Here is a 24180-nt window from a genome sequence, read left to right on the forward strand (position 1 = left end):
GTATTTGATTGTGTCCCTCGCTGATCATGAACTGCCAAGCTTGTCAGTTAAAAGCCGAACTGTCCCTTTACATTGTCAAATTATCCCTAACTTGTATAAAACCACTTTACCCTTAAAAGTTGGTCTCTCGCATAAAGCCTTTGACCTTAATACATTATGACCGCCCACCTACTGTGCTTGGTCTTAAGAAAAGCCCAAAACAAAACAACAGTTACAATTAAAACCAAAATAAAAGTCCCAACAAGCTCTCTGTTCAAAAGAGAAAAGCCCAACACAAAACTTGATACAGTCACAATTCAAACCAAAATTAAAGTCCCACTAAGATCTCTGTTCAAAAGAGAAAAGCCTAATACAAAACTTAATTACAATTCGATTAAACTTAATACAATTCAAACCAACATAAGATCTCTGTTCAACTAAAGTTTTCAGCTGTAAACATGCATTTTAAAAGTAACACATACCTTTCCTTGTTTGGTTCACCCCTGGTCTGTATCTGTAAAACCATACTCTCTGTTAACAGATCCTTTGCCAAGAACACAGATTGTTTTACATACTTTTTCAATACTTCACGTGACCAGGGTTCTTGTACGCTATCAGAGTTTGCCAACTCTGACCTAGACAAAGTAAAAATAGCAAGTCAATTAATGACCCAAATTTACTAAACCAAAACTCTAATATTATCTTCCTCCTGTTGAGGCCTAGCAGACTCTGGTCTGCTAAGACCAGGCTCCCAATTGAACGTCACAAATAAAAGGTTCTTAAATTGTTTACGTTACCAGCATCGCAGAGGGACAGCAGGCGCACCAAGCATAAAGCAGTCCATGAATGGGGTTTTGGAATAGGATGCCCTTACCGTTTAGTTTAGTAAACCACGGGTTCTGCTTCATACTGGTGCTGCCATGGGTCTCTCCTGGCTCTGGTTCTGCAATCCTGCCGACAACACCAATTGATGAAGAAAGTGTTTTGTCCGTCTCTTCTTAAACGGAGTGAGAAAGTTCAGTTGAGTTCTGGATTTTAATAGAAGTAAAAGTATTTATTAATCTGCAGATTGGGAGAGAAAACCAGACCTCTGACAATAAATGACAATACAACCCCAGTCTTAGGTCTCAATCATGTCTCTCTCGGCTCTGAAGGCCAGAGGACCATCTTTTATAGGGCACAAGAATGTAAACATAGATAGTGACAGTAATGACGTTACAACCGTCTCAGAGAAAGAGATTCACAGCTCCCAACACATGACCACTCAGACTAGAGAGTTTACAGTTGGAGCTCTCCTTGAAGTCTTGACAAGGAACGTTTAGCCAGTACGTTCTCCTGATCCCGAACATCTATTAACCTTGACACATACACAAATGTAGCCTTAATACTAAATACAATTACGGACTAGCATTTCATGAGTGATAAATGCAGCCAGGTCTCTACTCTCAACGTGCAACAGCATTTGATGGTAAGCATTCTGTAGGTCTATAGTAGAGAAAATCTGAGCCCCTCTAAGTTCATGGAACACGTGGCTATCAATGACAACTGATGTATTAGGCTCTCGTAGATTGACACAAAGTGTCAGCTGTCCAGTTTTCTTTCTGATGGCCAGTATCGGCGACACCTACGGCGTTGAATCTGCTCTCTCGATGATGCCTTCCTTTTCCAACCGCAGCAGCGCTGCAGTGACTTCATCACGGATGGAGAGTGGTAAGTGGCGGAGCTTTTGTTGGACACGGGTGATCTCTGGACGCACCTTCACCTTGTGAACAAAGCTGACAAGCTTTCCCAACTCTGCAACAGCAGTAGTGTGCTGCACTGCACTGCTTTGCATACTGTCACTTAAACTGTCCAACCTCAAAGCAGTAAAAAGATCCATGCTTAAAATTTGTGTTCCCCTGGAACAATGTAAAGTTTTGCATTGGCAGATTTGGTATTGCAAGTCACATTCAGAGCTAGACAGCCAAGCACAGGTATTGGGGTCTTTGTGTATGTCATCAGACGCAGAGTAGGGCTTATTAGCGAAAAATCTTTGAAGTACTCTTCATAAAAACACATAGGTATAATGGAAACTGCAGATATTGTGTCAATTAGTAATTTCGTATTGATACTAGTGTCACCTGCTGCTTGAAGTGACACATTGCACCAGAGTTTATTTGTCTGGAAATTGTTTTTATTCCCAATGCTTAACACAGTGACATCTGAAACTTCTTTTACAGAGGATGCAGGCATGCTTTTTCAAACTTTTGTCTTGTGACACTTGTTACAGGTAACTGACTTGTCAGGGCATGAACTGTTTTTCAAGTGACTGGATGATCCACAACGGTAGCACTTCTTTCCTGCGGAAGGATTTGCAGTTTCATTTTGCTTCTGCGCGAAATGGGAGTCGTTGCGATGATTCTGCAAGGTATTTTGTTTTCCTCCGCCGCGAAAAGTAGTTCCCTGGACGGCCCCAACAACTCCATCATCATTCTTAGCCATCGCTTTTGCCTCGGCAAGCACAGTTCTTATTTGGCTAGCAAGCGTGACAGCCTTTTGTAAAGTCAGTCCAGATTCTAATAGCAAACTTTCTCATATTCTGGAACAGTTGGTTTTCTCAACCAGTTCGTCTCGAATAGGTAAAGGCAAGCTCGCGCAGGGCAGCAATATAGCGAACAACAGACTCACCAACGTTTTGGCTGCGTAGACGGAACTTGTTTCTTTCAACCACAACGTTAACTTTGGGCATGAAGAAGGCCTTCAAGGCTTTAGCAGTTTTAGTATGATGCCCCCGTTTCGAGACTGTAGAAAATGTGTTGTGCTTTCACACCAATGCAGTGAATCAAGAGCGCACGCTTTCTTATGCCCGCCAATTCCTTCTCTGACAGTGCTCAAGTCAGACTCGGCTCCAGAACAACTCAAATTTGGGGGACATTTTTTTCGCAAGGGGGGCACGCATTTACAAACAGTGCTGCAGCTCCCATAACGCGCGCTGTGCGTAGGGCACCAAGTCCTGAGGGGGCACCAAAAAATAGCCAACTGGAAAATCATCATAGTTATAATAATTATAATGCCGATATTATTTCAGTATATAAATATTAGGCACCTTTTAGGCATGCATGTCACAAAACAAGCAGAACAAGAGATATTTTTAATTGCTAAAAAAAAGTTACGATGGTGCCCCCCCCCCCCCCAAAAAAAAAAAAAACACACTCAACTTCCCAAGCTCGCCGTGGGTGCCCTTTCCTATCTCAGTGGCCTGACGAACTTTGACAGTAGGCTAGGTCAAATTTTTGAATATGGACTCAAGAAGACAACAGGAGTCAGGGGCAGAAAAAAGAAAGAAACTGCGAGATGATGCCCATGCATCACTTTCAGGTAAGTCCATGTTTAATCATTGTTAAAGGGGCAATTGACTGGGTTTTTGGGGTATTTCACACTGTTCCGGAAAATGGCCCGGGTGCTGTTCTAGAACCTGCCTTTCTCCAGTTCTTTCAAATAGATTATCTAGACAGGCGTTAGCAATAAGCCAGACTGCTGTTCGTTTTCTGGCTATTTTTCGGAAGCTTCCCTTCTAATGCCGACTACAGCTAGTGTAGCTAGAGTCATTTGATGTGTAGAAACTTATTTAGCATTCTACCTGGTATGCTAAATTATACAGGAAACGTTAGCATTGCTAATAACTGTTAGCACAACATCATACTGTCCTTATAGGCGCTTGCAATGACCATACGGTCGGAACAGCACCTCTTTCCAGGTTCAACTTCCTAGCAAATCCTGCTTGCAATTGTCCAAGGTTGTCAAAACTGTCTTGGGTGAAATGTTCAGAGCAAATTAATGACCAATTTAATTGCCAGGGCGGGCTTTATACGATGATGGACAGATGATCAACAGTAACGTAAACACCCACGTCACAAAAGTGCGCTTAAGTTGAATTCGTTTTGAACAAACAACATATTACGTTGCTCTGATTGGTTGTAGGTCTATCCAATTGAGCGAAGAAGCATTTGTTTTCCAGGCTCGTTTGAAACACGCCCCGTAGTCAAAGCGCAACGGAGAGTTCTCAGACTCATATTCTGACTAGAATTATGAGTATGACAACGTCAGGCTAACAGCAGCCATGCCTGTTGAATGTTTGGCTCCTTGGGAAGACTGTGAGTGTTAGCCTTCCCTCTACGCTACAGTCTGGAACACAGCATTTACGACCGTGGTCCATTTTCAATATCCTTGTTATAATTCAAAACGTTCTTCTTTGTAATTCCTTATAAGTAGCTTACACAGAGCAGCGCGCAGCTAAACTGGTATCGGAGATAGACGCTACCTCGGGCTGGTCTGGATGTAAATTCTGGGGCGTGACAAAGATACAGACCAGAGCCAATAAGAGGGCGATCACCGGTCCTACGTAGGACCGGTAGCTTTCTTGAAAGGCTAGCGTTTTACAGCCAATTTTTTTCTTTTTGAGATTTGAATAGGAAAGAGGTGACAATGGACTTTGATATTCACGGTATGTTCATTTTACCCACCGAACTGTCGTTATTCAACTATGACATGGTAAAATCGGTTTTGCAGTCAATTGCCCCTTTAATCCATTTTTTAAAATTGCTTTCCCACAGGTACACTTGCACTTAGAGATTCATGTTGTTTAATTGTAACTTGCTTAACTACATGCTCTTATGGTCTCTTCCCTTTAGCACTTATTTTTTGGTTGTTCACAATATGTATTTCTTGTTTTGGCTACCCGCAATGCTATGGGGCTATCTTGTTGTTATTATCAGTGACCTATGCACTTTGTAAAGCTCTCTCTTGGAAGTCGCTTTGGATAAAAGCGTCTGCTAAATGAATAAATGTAAATGTAAATCTTCTCATAGACAACAGCGGCCATGCCTGTTGAATGTTTGGCTCCTTGGGAAGACTGAGTGTTAGCCTTCCCTGTACAGCCTGGAACACAGCATTTACGACCGTGGTCCATTTTCAATATCCTTGTAATAATTCAAAACGTTCTTCTTTGTAATTCCGTATAAGTAGCCTACACAGAGCAGCGCTCAGCTAAACTAGTATGGAGATAGACGCTACCTCGGGCTGGTCTGGATGTAAATACTGGGGCGTGACAAAGATACAGACCAGAGCCAATAAGAGGGCGATCACCGGTCCTACGTAGGACCGGTAGCTTTGTTGAAAAGCTAGCGTTTTACAGCCAAATGTTTTCTTTTTGAGATTTGAATAGGAAAGAGGTGACAATGGACTTTGATATTCACGGTATGTTCAGTTTACCCACCGAACTGTCGTTATTCAACTATGACAAGGTAAAATCGGGTTTGCAGTCAATTGCCCCTTTAAATACGGGAAATGTGCTGCTAATTTAATGGTTAGCCTAGCCTATGCATAAACCTCGAACTAGCTGACGTTATTGCTAATTTTAGCAAACTCAAATATGTTAGATGCAAGCTAAATTGAGATTTTACTGTTAAACTTGATCTATGCATTTACCTAACCCAAAGTAACTGACGCCAGCTAGCTGTTACTTTACTTAACATTCTATGATGCTTTTATATTCGATTGATCAAATAGTTTTTAAATTAGTAATAAGGGTGGAGAGCCCGACTGCATGCTTTCAGTTTTAAATGTTTATTATTTGGAAAACCAGGCTAAGAAACGTAAAGGTGGGGCTGAAAAATTAAGAGACAAAAATACATCACCTTCACTAGACAAGGTTTTACGAAAAACGGCTATGTTTATTTTACATGAAGCTCAAAAAACTATTTTTGCGCTCAAATAAAGGCCAACAATTTTTTTTTGCACGCTCGAATTAGGTCGGGAACTCTGTAACAACCGTCACATCAAATATAGAATGTGGATACAGGGCAGCTTTGGTGGCGTATATGGGGGGCTGGTTCTGGTGGGACGGTCTGGATCGAAGTCCAGGGCCTATTTTTTACTCACAGTCCGTCCCTGCCAAACCCTGATCAACCACCCTCACCGGCTGTTTAGGGACAGATACACAGCAGAGAACCACCACCTCTGAATAGGTGTTACATTGTGATGCTGCTGTTGTGTTGGTATTGAGTTATATGTTTGGTAATAAAAAGTCAAACTGGCAAAAACAAAAAATCTATTTTTTTCAGGGTGGGGGGTATCAGAAAGGAATTATGCTTAGGGCACCAAAATGGCTAGCAGCGGCACTGTTTACAAAGCATGTATGAGAGTCAAAATAAGAGCAGAAATGGTAGCCATGTTGATATTTAATTTATAGCCAATGCCAGTATTTATTTTGTATACTTTAACAAAAAAATGTTTTGAGGGGGCACAACATTCCATTGGAGCCGACCCTGAATCAAGTACGTCTCAAAACTCCTCAGCCAGGTATCAAAAGTAGTTGTAGGTTCACCTGGCAATTGTAGGAACGGTAGAGGTTGTGTCAGGCTGAGTAGTGCCATATCCTCGTTGCCAATATGTTGTATAGTAAGGTGAAAGCAAGCAACGGAGCAGACGTAGTGTAGAACTCAACTTTACTTCACTTCTTCATCAATCATACTCACACATATTTCCTCTGGTATCTCATTATCCTAGTCAAGCGCTCCTAGTGGAATGTAAGATATACCACAAACGGACAAACTGAACAGGGAAAGAAACGTATTTAAAGGCACGGCATTGTTGTGATAGGCTGACAGCTACGAGGAAGATTTGACACAGCTAATTGATAGAAGAGAGCGCTAATCGATACTGAAACCAAGATGACAGCCCGGCATAGGAAAGAGGGAAAGTAGCGAGAGCGTTTTTATCGGGGGAGAAAGTAGTGAAAGATTATTGTGTATTCCCAAGTGCAGGGATCAGTCTTGCCTGACTGAACTTGCGCTAAGTTGCATGTGTGTGTTTGTGTGTGTGTGCTTGAGCCCTGTGACATCCCACAAAAGTCTCTGTAATTATAACATCTGCTGCTGTCACTGCTGTGGATATAAATATGATTAATCAGCACAAGCCAACCTTGTTTATCAGCCTGATGGTGGCATTTTGGCAAGACTTCGCCATGATGAAGAGGACAAATACACTGTGCTACACAAAAGCCGTCTGCTGTTCTATCTAATGGCACAAACCACACACATGCGTGCACATAGGCATACTCAAACACCCAGTGGCGGTTCTAGACAAATTTGACTGGGGGGGCCAAGGGGGACCAGTGTTTAATCAGAAGGGCACATTCAAAAACGGAAACAAATTATATTTAACCCTTGTGCTGCCTTTGGGTCACATGACCCAAAGGTTCATAACGAACCATCGTTAAAATAAAATGCTTCACTTTGTTTTTTAATGCGGTAAAGTTGTCGCAATACGATGGTGAACATTAAATTAGTGCTGTCAGTTTGACGTGCTATTAATGGCGTTAACGCAACCCCATATTAACGGCGTCCATTTTTTATCGAGCAATTAACGTTCTTTTTGGACTAGCAAACTTTGTAGTTTTTTTCAGATACTGTTGCAACAACTACTGATGTTAGAAAAACTACAACACCACACCGTATCTAGCTAGAGTGGAACCAAAACAAAAGGCACGCCACACACCTGTTTGGGCTTGCAACGGGCTAAAGAGTAGTAGGTCAACTTTATGTTTAGAGTGAATGGCGAGCGCGAGACGCTAAAATGGATGCCAATAAGATTCTAAATGGAAAGTTTATTTTTAAAAAGTTGCCAAATGGTTCTATTGACAAGACCAAAGGGATCTGTGTGTTTTATTATTGTGAACTGAGCTATCATCGCAGGACGTCCAGTCTGCAATACTACTTGATGGCCAAGCACACAGCTGATGCAAACTCTCCGCCCCATCATCAAAGCCAGGTGATTTCAATGTTGTTTTCAATTTAAAAAAAAAATTTGCACTAAGCAATCCAATCCACTTTTTCATGTTGATAAGAGCATTAAAATTAGAAAAAATAACAGGACAAAAAGAAATCATTTGAAATTTAGAATGGAAAAAAATGTGCGATTAATTGCGATTAATCGCAAGTTAACTGTGATGTTAATGTCCCTTCCTTGTTTCATAATGACAACTACAAGAAGAAAAACGTGTAAAAAAAATCTGTCAGGTCAGGGGGGGCCAGGGACATTTTTTACAGGGGCACTGGCTCCGTGTAGAACCGCCCCTGCACACACCCAAAACTGGCACAAGAGTAAAAAAAATGATCTCCCTGATATCAATTAAGCAAAGTTGTTTGTTACAATTTGATTTTGAGGTTTATCTTCTTGAGATTAATGAGGAGTCTGTGTGATTAAACGTATTAGAATGCGTCAATCTCTATATCTGGCAAACCTACACACAAACATGCAGACCAGACACACACAAGCACACCCACACAAAAACTTGCACAGACACACACACAAACACACTATTATAGTCACATGTACAGAGGAGAAGTCAACAGGAAAGGCGAAGGAAAAGGAGGCAGAAAGTAAGAGAGTAGAAAGAGAGGTACCGAAGAGAGAGGCAAGGAGAGAGAGCTGAGAAGAAATTGAGAGATGTGGAGAGGATGAGTAACACTGGTTTCTGTCTCTACAACCAGACCAACTCTCCATCCAGCCCCCCCCCTTCTCAAGTCTCTGCAAAGTCTTCATTCTCCTCCTCCCTTCATCAATCCTCACCTCCTCCTGATCCCTCCATCAATCTCTATTGGACAGGCTGCAGTCTCTTCCTCCCCTGTGAAAAGGAGGATGACATTTCTGTATTGTATTGTTCGTGGGAGACAGAGGGAGGGAGAAAGACAGGGGAATTGGGAAGGAGAGAGAGAAAATGAGAAAGAGGGTGAGAGAGAGGACTACATTGTAGGAGTGATAAGAGGCCTTGATAAATACATTAGACACAATCAATATATTCTCAATGTAGCCAGAGTCAGGTCTGAATGAATGGTCGATTATGGTATTTAAACTGCTGAATATTACTGATGTATGTGGAGACTCTGATATAGTGGAGGTAACCTGTCTTTGCTATACTCTCTTTAACTTACCTGAAATTCTCAGATCATCTTGTATCTGTCTGTGGCTTGTTGGTCTGGAACCATGGTACGTGTGTGTGTGGCTCAGGTCAGGGGCTTTTTCATGTGGAACAAGAGCACTGCTCTACCGTCATGTTTAAAGACTGCTACAATTATACAATTATACTATGCCAAAAAAATACTAAAATCTCCCTCAATGATTACCACCACGTAGCACTCACCCCCATTATGATGAAGTGCTTCGAGGGCCAGGTAAAGGACCACATTGTCTCCAGACTCCCCCCCACATTTGACCAGTACCAGTTTTTTAACCGCCCTAACCGCTCTACAGAGGATGCCATTTCCTCTTCACTCCACCTGAGCTTAATACACCTGGAAGGGAAGAACTCACATGTGAGAATGTTGTTCCTGGATGTTGTTCCAGTTCAGCGTTCAATAGCATCATCCCAGACCATCTGGTAAGCAAACTGGCCTCCCTCGGTTTTCAGCACCCCCTTATGTAACTGGCTGATATATTTCCTCACCAACAGACCCCAGTCTGTGCGGGTGGGCAATGACATCTCCATTGTCATCTCCATGAGCACTGGCTCTCCTCAGTCTGAATCTGCTGCTGTTCACCCTGATGACCCATGACTGCTGTGCCAAGACCACTACTAACCACATTGTGAAGTTTGCAGACGACGCAACAGTGGTGGGCCTTATCCGTGATGACAACGACACGGCCTACAGAGAGGAGGTGAGACATCTGGTGGACTGGTGTGAAACCAACAATCAGGCCTTTAACGTTGACAAAACTAAGGAGATCATCGTTGACTTCAGGAGGAGCCAGCTCAGATATATATTACACCCCATCAATAACACAGCAGTAGAGAGAGTCAGAAGCACCAAGTTCCTGGGATTACAGATAACAGACTCTCTGACCTGGTCCCATCACACCTGAGCTCTTGTAAAGAGAGCTCAGCAGCGCATGCACTTTCTGCAACGGATGAAAGTAGCACTCCTCCAATTCTCACCATCTTCTACAGAGGCTCTATAGAGAGCATACTAACCAACTGCATCTCTGTTTGGTACTGAGCTTGCTGTGCCTCTGACTGGAAGTCCCTGCAGAGGATGGTGAGGACAGTGGAGAAAATCATTGGGTCCTCACTTCCTCCCATCCAGGATATTGCAAAGAAACACTGTCTGACCAGGGCTCATACCAACAAGGAAACCTCTACCCGTACCATGGACTGTTCTCACTGCTGAACTCTGGAAAGAGGTTCCGCAGCCGTCGATGCAGAACAGCCAGGTTCTACAACAGCTTTATTCCACAAGCCATACGACTGCTAAACTTAAAATAATATTCCCCCCATCCCCCCTCACACACTCTTACAGGACTGCTTCACTTGACTGTGTAATATAATATACTTAGTTAGCATTTTTATACATTATTTTACTAGAAATTGTATACATAGCTTAATACATATACCTTATTTTTCAAGCTATAAGTCGCACTTTTTTCATAGTTTGGTTCTGCGACTTATAGTCAGGTGCAACTTATCAAAATATGTCTAATTTAACATGTTTTTAAATGTTAATTCCTACTGACTGAAATGAAATAACCAGTTCAACGGATTCAGTAATGTTGGATGAGATTGGGAGCTTGGTGAACTAGCTTACCAGTAACTTGCTTGTTGGACTTGCTAGCTTGTTATGTTAATTTAGCCTATCCAGCCTCAGGTATGTTCATTATATATTTACATTTATGCATTTAGCAGATGCTTTTATCCAAAGCGACTTCCAAGAGAGAGCTTTATAAAAGAGCATAGGTCACTGATAATAACAACGAGGTAGTCCCAAACACTGCAAGCAGCCAAAACATGAAGCATACATTGTAAAATGTAAATGTAAACAAGTGCCAAAGGGAAGAACCCATAAGAGCATGGAGTTATACAAGCTACAAATTAAACAACATGAACCCCAAAAAGTGCAAGACTGTACCTGTAGAAGAACAATCAACATTAAAATATTTAACAGCGAGCTAAAGAGTTCAAGAGTTAAGTCTTTATGCTATTGTGTAGCTGAATAGCTGTTAATGTGTCACATTAACATACCGGCCACCTATACAGTCTGTTGTTCTGTGTGCTATTCTGTAGTTGAATAGTTTGCCTTTCCAGATTACATGTTCATCCCTGCACTATCCTGAGCCTACTGAAACAAAATGTTGTTCTTATCTTACTGTAAAGTGAAATTGAATGACAATAAAGGTGACTGAACTGAACTGAAACAGCTGATTCTGACTTTCCAATAAAAAGGGACACTGACTGGTGAGTCTATTCTCTTTCACTCTGTCTCTCTGTCTCTTTCTCTCTCCGTCTCTGTCTCTCTCACTTGCTGTCTGTGTTTTTCTGTCTTCTTCAATCTGTCCTTAAATCCCTCATTCCCTTGACTCACACCTGTCCCCTATCTCCTTCTCTTTTCCTTTCTCACTCCCTCTCCATTTCTCTCTCCATCTCTCCCTCTCAGCCTACATCTCTCTCAATCTCTACCTCCTTCCCTTTTCTCCTGTCCTTCCTCTCTCCCTCCCTTTCTCCCTCTTTCCCTCCCTCTTTTTCTTTCTCCAACCCTCCCTCCCTCTCAGTGCTCCAGGGTGAGACCCACAGGCCCTAGGCATCGATTGTGTTCAGAGGACTAATGGCCATGACACAGGCTGAACAGGGAGAAAGAGTAAGGAGAGAGAAGGGAGAGAGAGAGATTGAAGGAGTGAAGGAGAAAGAGGGGAGAGAGGAACAGAACATATTAAAAGAGAAGAAGAGAAAGTGAGGATAACATTGAGTTAGACAGAAAAAGAGGGAAGGGCTTTAGGTAAACACCCAAGGTAAAGTAAGAACAGAGGAGAGGAGAGAGATGACATAAGACGATGAGAGCGAGAGAGAGAGAGAGATGTAGGGGATGGAAGGATGGTTCATTTACTGTAGGAACTCCCAGAGTAGAACGTAATGGTTATCAAAATCCCCTTCATGCACTTACTCAAACACACAGGAAGGAAGGATGGCTGGATGTTGAGACCTATCTAGGGGCTCGAGAATCTGTCTTTGTCTCCTCTACGTAAACATCTCCCAGGGAAGTCTTCTTTGTTATCCTCTCTCTTTATTTTTCTATCTTCCTCCTTCCTACCCACTTCACCCCTCTTCCTCCCCCTCCTGTCTTCATCCCACCATCTGCTCTTTCTCCCCTCTACCTCCCACTCTCTTCTCTTCCTCCTCTCTCCCTCCACCCTCCTCTCTTCCTCCCACTTTCCTCTCTTCCCTCCTCTCCTCCTTCCCTCACTCCATCCCCCCGCTTCTCTTCTGATCCAGACAAGTTACCGCCCACAGGAAACAACTCCACTCCACCAGTAAGCATGCTTCACCCACTCTCTCCTACCTGTGCTCTTCAACCAATTAGGATGGGTTCTGTTTCTGTCAGTCCCCCCACATAGAACCCCTCTTCAGCCCTAAATCTACACTGTGTGTGTCTGTGGGTGTGGGTGTGTGTGTGCTTGTATGTATGTGCATGTGTGGTTTCAGATACTGGCCATTAAATTAATGAGTTCTGAAATTATTAAATGTTTATCCAGAATTAGAACAATAACTAACTCGTTCTATAATCTAGATGGAATATGGTTCTAATAATGTAGAACCAGTCCCTCAGTATAAATATCTCCCACCCACACCATTGTATTGTATTTTCTATGGCTGACTGGCTAAAGCTATTTTTCAAGTGCTTATCACTTCAGTTTTGCATTAATGAGTTTAAGTACCCTAGAAACCACAGACAGGATGGGGTGGGTGAACGGGGGACAAAACTGATGTGTATGACCTCTCTTTCTCTACTTCTCTCTTTTTCTTTCTCTCTTATGTCTTTCTGTCACTCCACTCTTTCTCCCCTCCCTTTATTTCCCTCCCTCCCCCTTTCTCTCTCTCCCTCCTTTTCATTTTTTCCTTCTCACCCCTGCTCTTTCCCCTCCCTCTCTTTCCCTCTCTCCCTCCTCCTCTGTCTCTCCCCTCCTTTTCATTTTTTCCTTCTTGCCCTCTCTCTCACCTCCCTCTCTTTCCCTTTCTCCCTCATCTTCTCTCTCTCCCCTCCTTCTCTTTCCCTCCCTCCCGTTCCTCTCCCACTCTCTCTCTCTCTCTCTCTCTCTCTCTCTCTCTCTCTCTCTCTCTCTCAGACCGTGCAAATTAGTAGGGGCCCCACACCCTCCAGAGGGCCCCTGGCTACAGCGCACGGAACAGTGTGTAGAACAACACCTGGGGAGCCCATTCATCATGTAAAGGCCAGGTGTGTCAGAGGCAACGGCACGCGTTACAGAGCGACCTCCAACGTTAACAGTCAGGCCAGCTCCCCGCAAGCCTCCTTCCCCTCTCCCTCTGTCTGATGAGGTCATAAGAGTGAGACGACACTGCCACTGGGGTCTGGATGGAAGGATAATACAAGATGGCAGCTCCTCCAACAGCTGCGATACACTGATTTATCTTTATTTAATAGGATGTGAATATTGCATGGTGCCATAGAGGGCTAAACTTGATCCTTGACAGGCGATGAGTGTGTGTGTGTGTGTGTGTGTGTGTGTGTGTGCACGGTTGTGAGCACGTGTCTGCTTGCATGCAAAGCTGTGTGTGTGTGTCAGAATAATAAAGCATTCTGTTTGCAGCTGAGCAGTATGAAGCAGCTATGTCTTCAGAAATAGAAGGGCCTCTACTGGGGAGAGGAGAGACTCTCATGCTCCCCTCTAAACTGTTCCACCATCCTCATCATTCTTCGTCACTACGTAATTCTCTTAAACTCCTTCCTCTCGCTCCAACTCACGCTTTTCCCTCCCTTCTCTCCTCCCTCCCTCACTTGCTCATGTTACTTCATTAGACTCTACAATTTCGAAAGGCTTCTCCGCATCGTTAAATCTTTCAGCAGCTTGAAAACACAGATGATCATGAAAAATGGATGTCGACTTAAACAGCTCCCCCCAAAAAACATCTCAGTCAAAGTAGAGCTACTAAACTTTTTAGATACTCAATTTGCCCTTCCTCTTGGGGGGTCTGAAGGCAGGATGTTGCATGGTGGACCTCTGCCAGGGAGGTGGAGGGTGGAGGGTTGGACAGTGGAGATAGAGGAAGGTCATCACAGGGTCACATTACGTGAAAACAAGTAGATGTAGTGTGATCTGAGTGATGGAGGAGAGAAGAAGAGATGGGAGGGGAGAAGAGGGGAGAAGAGAGGAGAGTGGAGAAGAGGGGAGAGGAGAGGAGAGGGGAGAAGAGAGGAGAGGGGAGAAGAGAGGAGAAGAGAGGAGAGGGGAGAAGGGAGGGATCTATCTGAGGACATGGCGATGTTACAGTGACCTCTTCATCTACTTGACCTCTGATCAGCTTAGTGGCTGTGTGTGCAAGTGTTGTTTCTGTTGTCTACCACTCCAGGCAGACAGTGGGTTTGCCTGGAGGCTCCTTGACAACCACATAATACTGTTCTATCAACAGGACTGAATAAGAGAGAGGAGAGGGGGACAGAGAGAGAGAAAGAGAGAGAAAAAGAGAAACAGCTGTTGGTTGACCGTGTTTCCATCTCAAACACACGGCCTCATTTCACATTATGGGATTTAATGTCTAAAAGTGTAACAGCATCCACTGAGGTTCAACAGTGTGATCCTACCTAATGAACCATCAATAAGAATGTTGCACACAGAGAGGAGGATTCAGCCCATAATGTGCTGTCTGTCACACAAGTTTGTTGCGTCACCACTTTCCAGGTGGAATATAGGGCTGGCTTAAATCGTATCCATGGTAGCAGTGATCAACACTTTGATCGTACAAGTACATGCACACACACCTTGTTTTCAGACGAGCTTTGAGCTCCTGTCACAGTCTGAATTCGACAGCAAGCCTGAAAGGCTTGAGTGACAGCACCAAGGTGCTTTGCAGAACAGCTGCAGTGAGGTGAAGCAGTAGGCACAGAGGGAAGCTGAACTGGGCTCTCTTGCGGAGGGGAAACAGATGCGATTTCACACCTGAAGAAAAGAAACCTTATCGGATGGGTTTATCTGCAATTATGGCTGAACCTGATGAGGAGAGGGGAAGGTGAGGGGGATTAGCTGGCGGGTGCATAGACAGAGAGAGAGAGAGAGAGAGAGAGAGAGAGAGAGAGAGAGAGAGAGAGAGAGAGAGCGAGAGAGAGAGAGAGAGAGAGAGAGAGAGAGAGAGAAAGAAAGAAAAAAAGAGAGAGAGAGGCCTGTGTCTGCAGCTCTCTGAAGGAAAGAGACAGAGAGGTGGGATGAGCAGGGAATCCTCAAGAGACAAAATCCTGTCCTTTGATCTTAGGTGAGGCTCCAGGTCTGGATAACACACACACACACTCACTAGCATGCACACACAAACAGAAACACACACATACACATAGACACACACCCTCACACACGCAAACAGACACCCACACTAAGGATGCCAAGCTCCACACACTGCTCCACACTGTCCAGTACACTGCTAACTTCAGGGACGGCAGGATCCGCTGTTAAAGATTACAGACGCATACATCAGACGTACAGACACCCCTGTCTACGCTGTGATCACAGCTTGTATTCAAGACTGAGTGTTATTGTCCTTATCTCCCCTGTGAGTGTACTGCCTACCTGTGGATGTTGGGGGTATTACACTGTGTTTGTGTGACTGCGTGTGCACCGTGTGAATGGGGACAACAGACAGACAACAGCATCTGAAAACAGCCGTGTGTTAAGGGCCATGAAGCGGATTAATAAAGCGGTGTAATGTGAGAGCTAATTCTGTTTACTCTTGGAAGTACTGTTTGGGTCATTGAGACAGACATTACAGCTAAATGGACTGGGGCAGTTGCAGCCAATGGTAAATGTTCTGCTGGGTGCTCAGGCCAGTGAAGCAGGACCACCATTACGAGAAGGCCAATCAGAGTTCAGAGTCAGACTAATGTCATGACAACTGCGACAGCCTCTCAAGTATTTGCTCTAATGACATCAAATGCTTCCCAGAATAATCTGATTAATTTGATTCTCTGTAGGTTAGGGATGGGTTCAGGTATGGGTATAACTTTCTGTTCAACATGTCAGTTTAACCTATTTTTTCTTTACCAATTTAAATTGATCCTCGTCTTGTCTCCTCTCCCCTTTGCTTCTTTCTTCTCCTCTCTTCTCTGCTTTTCTCCCCCTTCATCTCCTCCCTCCTCCTCTTTTCACCTCCCCTCTCCTCCCTTCTCCTCTTCTCTTTTCTTCTCTTCCCCCCCTCCCCTCTCATCTGCTCTCAATTCCTCTCCATCTTCTCTCTTCTTTAGACTACCAGGATTGAGTTGGATCTCCTTCAAAGACTCAAGCAGCTTGAGAACCACTCTTTATACACCACCATTCTAAGTCATCATACACTGCCATTCTAACTCATTATACACTCACTATACATACACCCAGTCTTTAGACATGAGCGCAGTGACAGTAACTCACACACTCACACACTCACGCACACATAAACAACAAGTGCAGAGTAAACTTCAGGGCTTTGTCAATATCCCCACCATCGTCTGTCATTACACAGCCAGGCAACACCCTCAGATGCATACCCACACACATACAGATGAATGCACACAGTCGCTCACTTACACACAGATGCATGCACACACATACACTCTCACACACAGACGCAGACACCCACAGTCACACTAATTGCATTGAATCAGTTTAAGTGTGAGGTCATTCTTCACAATAATGTATTTGTAAATAATCCAGACCTATTATTCTAAAACCCATTTCACATTCAGGGGCCAGTTATTGAGTAATAAATATAGAGCAATTAGTACCTCAGACATCATCTATGACAGAAAGCACACACAGCGTGTTGAAGAGAAATTGTTAGTTATGACACTAACATAAGTGAAGATTTCTATCTGAAATGTCTATTTCTTTGTAAATTCATAATGACAAGGACAGTGGAAGTGGGTAGGGAGAGGTTGTGGGGGGTGGTTTGAGAAAACACCCTCAATGCGCCACTAAGCACTTTCCGAAACCAACGGGGTGCCATCTTTAAACAGCTTTAATTCTTGGTATACTAAATAGGTCTGTCTATGCCTCCTTCTCTTCTTCTTCCTCCACCTCCTGTGCACCCGTAAGATGCTGGAAAGATGTGGTGACTAAAGAAAGCTCAATGTTGCCCTCTTCCGACAAAACCTTCTCAACAATATTGAATGATCTGTGTTGTAGAAGTCGTACACTTGTTTGCCACCAGGTGGAACAATACACACCTCTTTAAACACACAGACACACACACATCTTGTCTCAAACATTTTATTGTCCAGATGTCACTGTCACTCTGAATATTGGATTTTTTGGGAGGGGTGACATACACACACATGCACAGACTTACATATCACAGAATACCAATAAGGAAATGTAATATGTTTATCATGATACCATAAATGACATTGACATGTGGGGGTTGGATATGATTGCTACAAACCAGTGATCCTATAGAGAATGTGTGCAATGCCTTTTGTGTTATGTTTTTATTATTGTTTCTAGTCTTAGTCAGTTACTGAACATCTCTTTATTAGTACAAATTTTGTTTATTTTATTAATCAAACAAAATTCTCTGTTTTTCAATTTTCAATTAAATTTAATACTTTTTTTGGCATGAGTTGGTGAACATTGTTGCTAAATCCATATAAGATTGACCATATCAAAATGATGATACATTTACGTTTGTAAAAATAAATAGAAATAATAGTAATTATAACTGCAATTAATCACAACTCCCACTGTTGATATATTTTCACCCAAAATGCTGCATGTCTTGTCTTGTTAAGTTAATTAATTAAACCCTATAATTTTAGAAGCAAATGGAAGTAACATTAACTAGTATTTTTGTACATTTTGTCATTGTAGGAAAAATTGTTATTCATTTGCAATTTCATCTGAACTGTAGTGTCTACACTTCCTTTGTTCTTCAACCAACCATGTCTTTCTGGTGACCTTTGTCTATTGCCAGGGTATGGGCACTAACTCTGTACAGATATTTATTTTCTTGAAGTTTTTACATGTAAGATATTCAGCTAATTTAATTTCTATATTTTGGGGGGCATTTCTGGGTAGGCCAAGTACACTTACAACATTTCAGTTGGACTTTTGTCTCATGCTGTGGGAAGTGTATAGGCCCCCACAATTTCACTGCCATTCTCTCTCTCTCTCTCCCTCTCTCTCTCTCTCTCTCTCTCTCTATCTCTCTCTCTCTCTCTCTCCCTCGCTCTCCCTCGCTCTCCCTATCTCTCAGAGCCAGTTCTGGACAGCTACAATTTGTAACAACAATGTAATGAAATGAGACAATAGAAGCTCTTTTCTACTCCACTTACGTTATTGGGATCACAAGTTTGCATCAAATGAATTGAAGCTGAAAACGGAGAAAAAGCGACACCAGCAGTTTTGTCTACGTGAAGACAAAACCACGCCCTTTTTACAAACCCCTCCCCTTTCAAATTCTGGTTATCCGGAAATTAGCAAACTCGTGATGTCAGGAGTCTTCTTTACTAAGTAGCTATGGGGATGACCAAATTGACTTCCAAAGCTAAACATATAACTGAAAGTATCTCTACTTTGTCAGCAAGCTTTATAGCAACTTTTTAATCGACAGACATGGAACTTGCAACACGGACGATGATTTTGACAGCCAGCATGGATTACTAAACCTGCTTTTGGGGCGCTGGAGATGCCAGCGGTCCAGCTCCCTTCCGAAGTCCGAGTTGAGATTCGCCCCTAGGCTAGATAGGCTAACGGTAGCTATGTTTCCTTAGCTAGCGAACGGATGGTATTTTGCGATCATCTGTTTGCTTATCCCTACTACCAAGCTTTGTAGACATGACGCGACTTGTGTTAGAGCAGGTGACTGACTTTGGGGACTTTACGAGAGGAACGGATTTAACCGAGTTCCTAAAACCAACTAAATCTAATGGTTGTTGGAATAACAGTCTGTCAGATGTTCGTGTCAGCCCTGACGGACGTCACATTCACATCATCCTCCGGAGACCTAAAGTCGGTCTCATGACTTACGACAAGTATCAAAGACCTCAGCTGATCCAGAGCCAAAAGCATTTGGATATAGGCCTGACACGGACTTCGCCGATTGTGGATGTTGTGTATTTGGACTACAGCAGAAAGAGAGACGGGGGGGTTGTAGCAGTGGTCTTCGAGAATGGAAAAGCAGAATTTTGGAAATTCCTGGAGTGCAAAGGGGGCTGGCATCTCCTGCAAACATCGGACTTGTGCAACAGCCCCCGGGCTAAAGTGGTATCAGTCTCCGCCTGCTCTAACTTCATCGTCTGGTGCGAAGAGAGGCCCCCTTCGGAAAGCTCTTCTACCTTCAACACCACAAGAAGCAACTTCAGGTACTGCATATGTAAACGTTCTTACGAGGTGGATGAAGGTGCTGTAAATTTGGGGGGCGTGAAAATGTCTCTTCATAACAACCCGTGTTACCAGTTGGTCAGCACCATTGACAATGTCTACCTGCTTCCGAACTGCACGGCGAAATGCACTGCTCCCATCATCTCGAAATTTTTCTTGTCCTGGTTCCCACAACATGACACGTTTAGGGTTAGCACCACGTGCAAAGGAACACTTCTGAGAAAAGACTGTCCTTTACCAAAAGAATCAGACTTCAAGAGATTGATAATGGACTGTGTTGGCTATTTATCGTCTCTCAACCCGCCCGAGATCTATGGCTTCTCTCCTACCGGTTGTGGGGGCTTGTTGCTGTTGCTCAGCACTGGCAGGGTTTGCCTGCTCCAGAGAGATGGAGTTATGAGGGAAGTCTATAAACTAGCAGACAACTGCCTGGCCAACAGTGACACCCACAACAGCCTAAACCTCTACCAGGACACCCTGGCTCTCACGGTAGGCAGGACCCTGTATTTGATTGACACAAAGTGTGGCAGGGAGTTAGAGAAGATCGCACTGAAGAGGGAGGGGCTACTCTACATCAACCAGGGAGACAAGCAAGCCCCGCACTTCCTATCGGAGACTGGGCTGTTTGTAGTGATGCTCCGGGAGTCTGACCCCCCCAAGGGTCCTGACGCCGACCCTAGGCAGAGGCCCTCGTCCCTGGGTGCGGTGGAGAGCATCCGCCCCGGGGCCCTCCTGGTGGAGGCCGTGTTTGAGGAGGCCTGTAGCTACTATCAGCAAAGGAGTCTGGGGAGCACCCAGCTGACCGTAGAGAAGCTGAAGAAAGGAGGCATGTTTCAGGCGCCCATCTCCTTGGCCTCCATCCTCAGGGACTACCTCCATGGAGGGGCTGGAGGCGGGGGCCAGGAGGCAGCGGAGGCACCCTGGGGGACTGGAAGAGGAGGCGGAGGAGGGCAGGACAAGCTGCGTGTCTCCCTGGACGCAGAGCTCAAGGCTCTGGTCTCCCTGGAGGAGGTGAAGAGGAGCGTGGTGAGGGGCAGCGAGGAGGAGGTGGAGGTGCTTTTGGAGAGCCTGGTGCAGCAGGAGGTGGGGAGACTGCTCTCCTCCCCGGAGCTGGACAGAGACGCTCTCCTTTACCTCAACTCCATCTTCAGCCTGTTCCCACGCCAGGCCTGGAAGGCCACGCAGTCCGCCCTGCAGCTACGCTGCAACGGAGAGGGCTCTCTGTCTTGTAGGGCGCCCCCGGAGGTCTGGAAGACCATGCTAACCCCCCTCCAGAACCCCAGCACACCTGCCAACCTGCCCTGTGCCAACGGCCAGCCCAAACACACGCCCGGTCTTAAACCCAACCTCTCTCGCTCTAATCTTAAACTGAGCCTCAGCCCTAAGCCTCCGGCAGCCAACCTCACCCTCGCCGTGTTCGAGCTCCTGTGCCGGTCGGTCTTCCTCTTCCAGCCCAGCTGGCTCCCCAGGTTCCTGGAGCTGGCCCAGCAGCAGCAGGGCTCCGCCGGGCTGGGCCTGGGCCTGGCCTCCTCCTCCTGGAGCTACTCCGGAGCTGGGAGAGGGGCAGAGAGCGGGGAGAGCGTGCCCCTTTACAAACGGGCCCTTTCGGTGCTGCCCTGCTCTGAGAAGGACCAGGACCTGGAGGTGGACCTGCTCCTGGTCAGCGGGCGTCCCAACGCCGTCCTCCAGGCCCTGCGGATACTGATGGGCCGGCGCCAGTGGGAGCGCGTCACCCAGGTGGCCCAGAGGTTCTGCCGGCAGAGCCCACTGCTCAACAAGGAGATCTTTTGTATCCTGCTGTGTGAGGTGGCCCAGCATCGAGACCTGGACCCCTACCTGGACCTGCTCTGGGCCCTTTGTCCTGAGGACCTCACGGTCACCTCCATCCTCAACATGGTCCTGAAGAACATTCCTTCTTCCTCTACCTCCACCCCTTTCTCCTCCTCCACCACCCCTTCCACCCTCTCCTCCCCCGCCCCGGCCCAGAGCAGCCAGGTGACCGTGGGGCTGTTGAAGCCCCTGCTCTCCAGGGTTCTCCAGAGAGAGACCAAGCCCAGTCAGAGGTACGCGGACATCCTCCAGTCCCCCAGCTTCCCCCCGCCCACGCCCCCCCGCCAGGAGAAGGGGCCCCCCAGGGCCACTACCATGCCTGCTTTGCTGGACCAGCCGCAGCCTCAGGAACCTCACGATGATCTGTACAGCAACATGCCTGCTGCCCTGCTGGACCTGCCGTCTGATCCCCCCACACACAGGACCATGGTGGGGGGGAGGATGACGTCACCGCCGAACCCTGTCTAGCAGACATGCACACATACACACATATACACACACACGGACATAATATACACACATAATGAGCACACAGATAGACCTACATCATTTACACACAGAAACACACTCATAATATCAGAGTGATGATGTGTCCAGAATGCAGAAACGGTAGTTCCATATGACCCTGGGCATTGCTTGCTAGAGACAGTAGGACTGGAAGATACTGTGATTGATGTGAAGTGCTAAAGCTATTAACAACCAAAGCACAAAGAGAAAATAATGTGCATTTGTTGTTCTTCATTGACAGGAGTTGGGATTTGTGACATAGTAAAAATTGTAATTTCAGATATACAATAATATAATCTGCATTAATGCAAGCTTTTGAACATGGTTATTAATTAGTCTTGTATAAGCATACCTTACCAGAAAACTCAGTGAAAACAGAAGACTCCTGCTAATGGCTTTAGAGTGACTACTAAAGTTTGTATCATTGTACATACCATACAGCAGCCCACAGCAATTTGTATTGGACCTCCTATTGTGTAAACATGGGATGGTATTTAAGTATTAGTCTATGGCCAGGAATGACATCAAATATAGGTTGAGTGTGTTTGTGTCAAAGATACGGATACTGTCCGTACCGATACTGTCAACGGATTGACAGACAGTGAGAATAATATATGTAACAATTATTGTGCATGGGCTAAATCTAGCTATCTATTGGTAGCAACATAATTACCTTCATCCTATACAGGTTGTCCATGTGGTGTATTATGTGTTCTGTTGGCCAGCTCTGAACCTGGAGTGGTTCCTCTTGGGAGGTTCTTCTCTGCTGTAAGAGGAAGTACGTCCAAGGCCTGCTGTAATAGGATGATATGGCCTTTTCCTGTGTCTGTTCCTGTAAGCAGCATTTCAAAGGTAGCCAGCTAACTGGGTTGCCTGGACTCCTTGGTAAAGAATAGCTTTTGTTATCTGTCTGCTACCTTGCAAACCTTTAGGTATCTTCAAAGTCTTCTGGGAAGTTAGCTGGCTAACCCTAACCCTGTTTTGAAGGCAGTATAGGCCTATTTGAACCCTTTGTTTGTTGTAGGAGTTAAATATTTACTCCTATTGAGGCCACTTCTGTTTTTTTGTTCCTCAAAGCCATTCAGTCGTCAAGATCAAATATTAACCCCCCTCCCTCCCAACTACCCTTGTCCCTATGGGCACAACCTTTGTTACATTACCATGCAGAGACTTATGTTTAGCAGTGGTGCTTGGGGAAGTGTTCAAGTGTGAAACCAATTAATCATTAGTTTTTTGGTTGTGGAGGAATGTCTGCAGTCCCAAACTCAACAGTATATACCTTTACATTTTCTTCTTATCTGCCTCCTCCTCTCCTATTCTCTCCATCCCTCCATCTCAAGCTCTCATATCTCCCTCTTTACTTTTTGTATCCCTCATTTCATCTCTTCTTCCCTTCTTGCTCTTCCTATGTGTAGCCTCTCATCCATTTCTCCTCAGTCCCACCCGGGACATTCCTACCAAACTCCCTAGCGAAGGTGACTCACAGTCCTTCTCCAAATCGAATTGAGGGCTAATTCTGTTAGATCCTTATAGGGAGGGGGAAGGGGTGAGGTAGGCAGACTGGCCTTAACCAGACCACGATGCCTCAACTCTTTGTCTCTGTCTTGCACACAGACTCCTCCAAACACACACACACACACACACATCCAGGCAGGCACGCTGAAGCAGGTCAGTCTCCCTGCATGGTCCTGGTGAAGGTAATGACATTAGGGATGTGAGCCTCTCTGTGGTCCTATTCTCTCCATGGCCCTGTGCTCCATGTCCTACTCCCAGAGAGAAACCACCAAATACAGATCGAGCTGGATATTTAAGTGTCCTCTCACGATCGTAACGATGACCTTGAGCTTTGATAGAGATGTCTCTGTATTATTTATAGGTGCCTCGGTTGAAAGGCTTCCGCTTTTGTTTGTGAACGTTTCGCTGATGGTTTTATTTCTCTCTCCCTTTATTGATTAATGCCTCGTGTTTTGTACTATAGAAAACCGTTCATCTAATTTATTCCCTCTCATATTTCAGTTTGAGATGGTATTTCTGGAAGGTCCGTGTCATGACACCTGGTACTGTCACATAGAGGCCTAAAATGTCACACAACAGCTTGTCATTCACAGACAGGCGTGACATTACTGAAGTTGGCAGGCTGTCTTTGTGCGTTGAAAGACGGCTTGGGTGTGTGTTTGTGGGGACACAAAGTCGGCTCTGAAACAGCTGAATTACAAAGTTTGATATGTCGGTGTCATCTATGTCCATTATCTCAGTGCCTGCTGACTTGTCCTTAAATTCAAACTACTCGCTGTGGTGAATGTGTTCTTAAGAGAAAGCTAAACGATGTCCCTCCCTGTTCAGTCAGATCTCTTCTTTTGAAGATCATTTGCCTGGTTTGACAGTGTTGTCACAGCATGGCCTATCACATTTGGGATATTTATGACTTACAGCATATTATGTAAATACAGCATATAATGTATTAATAAAAATCAAAGTTAAACCTCA

General features: G+C 44.8%; 1 protein-coding gene across 1 annotated transcript; it reads left to right on the forward strand.

Annotated features, from left to right (window-relative positions):
• Positions 1-18456: 18456 nt before the first annotated feature.
• Positions 18457-24180, forward strand: hps6 (HPS6 biogenesis of lysosomal organelles complex 2 subunit 3). The gene has a single exon (XM_084667182.1). The coding sequence runs from the start codon at positions 18811-18813 to the stop codon at positions 21652-21654; it is 2844 nt and encodes a 947-aa protein (XP_084523308.1). The 5' UTR covers positions 18457-18810; the 3' UTR covers positions 21655-24180.

Source organism: Hypomesus nipponensis, chromosome 11 (genome assembly GCF_054491055.1).
Source record: "Hypomesus nipponensis isolate SF chromosome 11, ASM5449105v1, whole genome shotgun sequence".
Lineage (NCBI taxonomy): Eukaryota > Metazoa > Chordata > Actinopteri > Osmeriformes > Osmeridae > Hypomesus > Hypomesus nipponensis.

What these genes read in the sequence shown, in the direction of transcription:
- hps6 (XM_084667182.1), top strand. Translation starts at nt 18,811, where the DNA reads ATGACGCGACTTGTGTTAGAGCAGGTGACTGACTTTGGGGACTTTACG.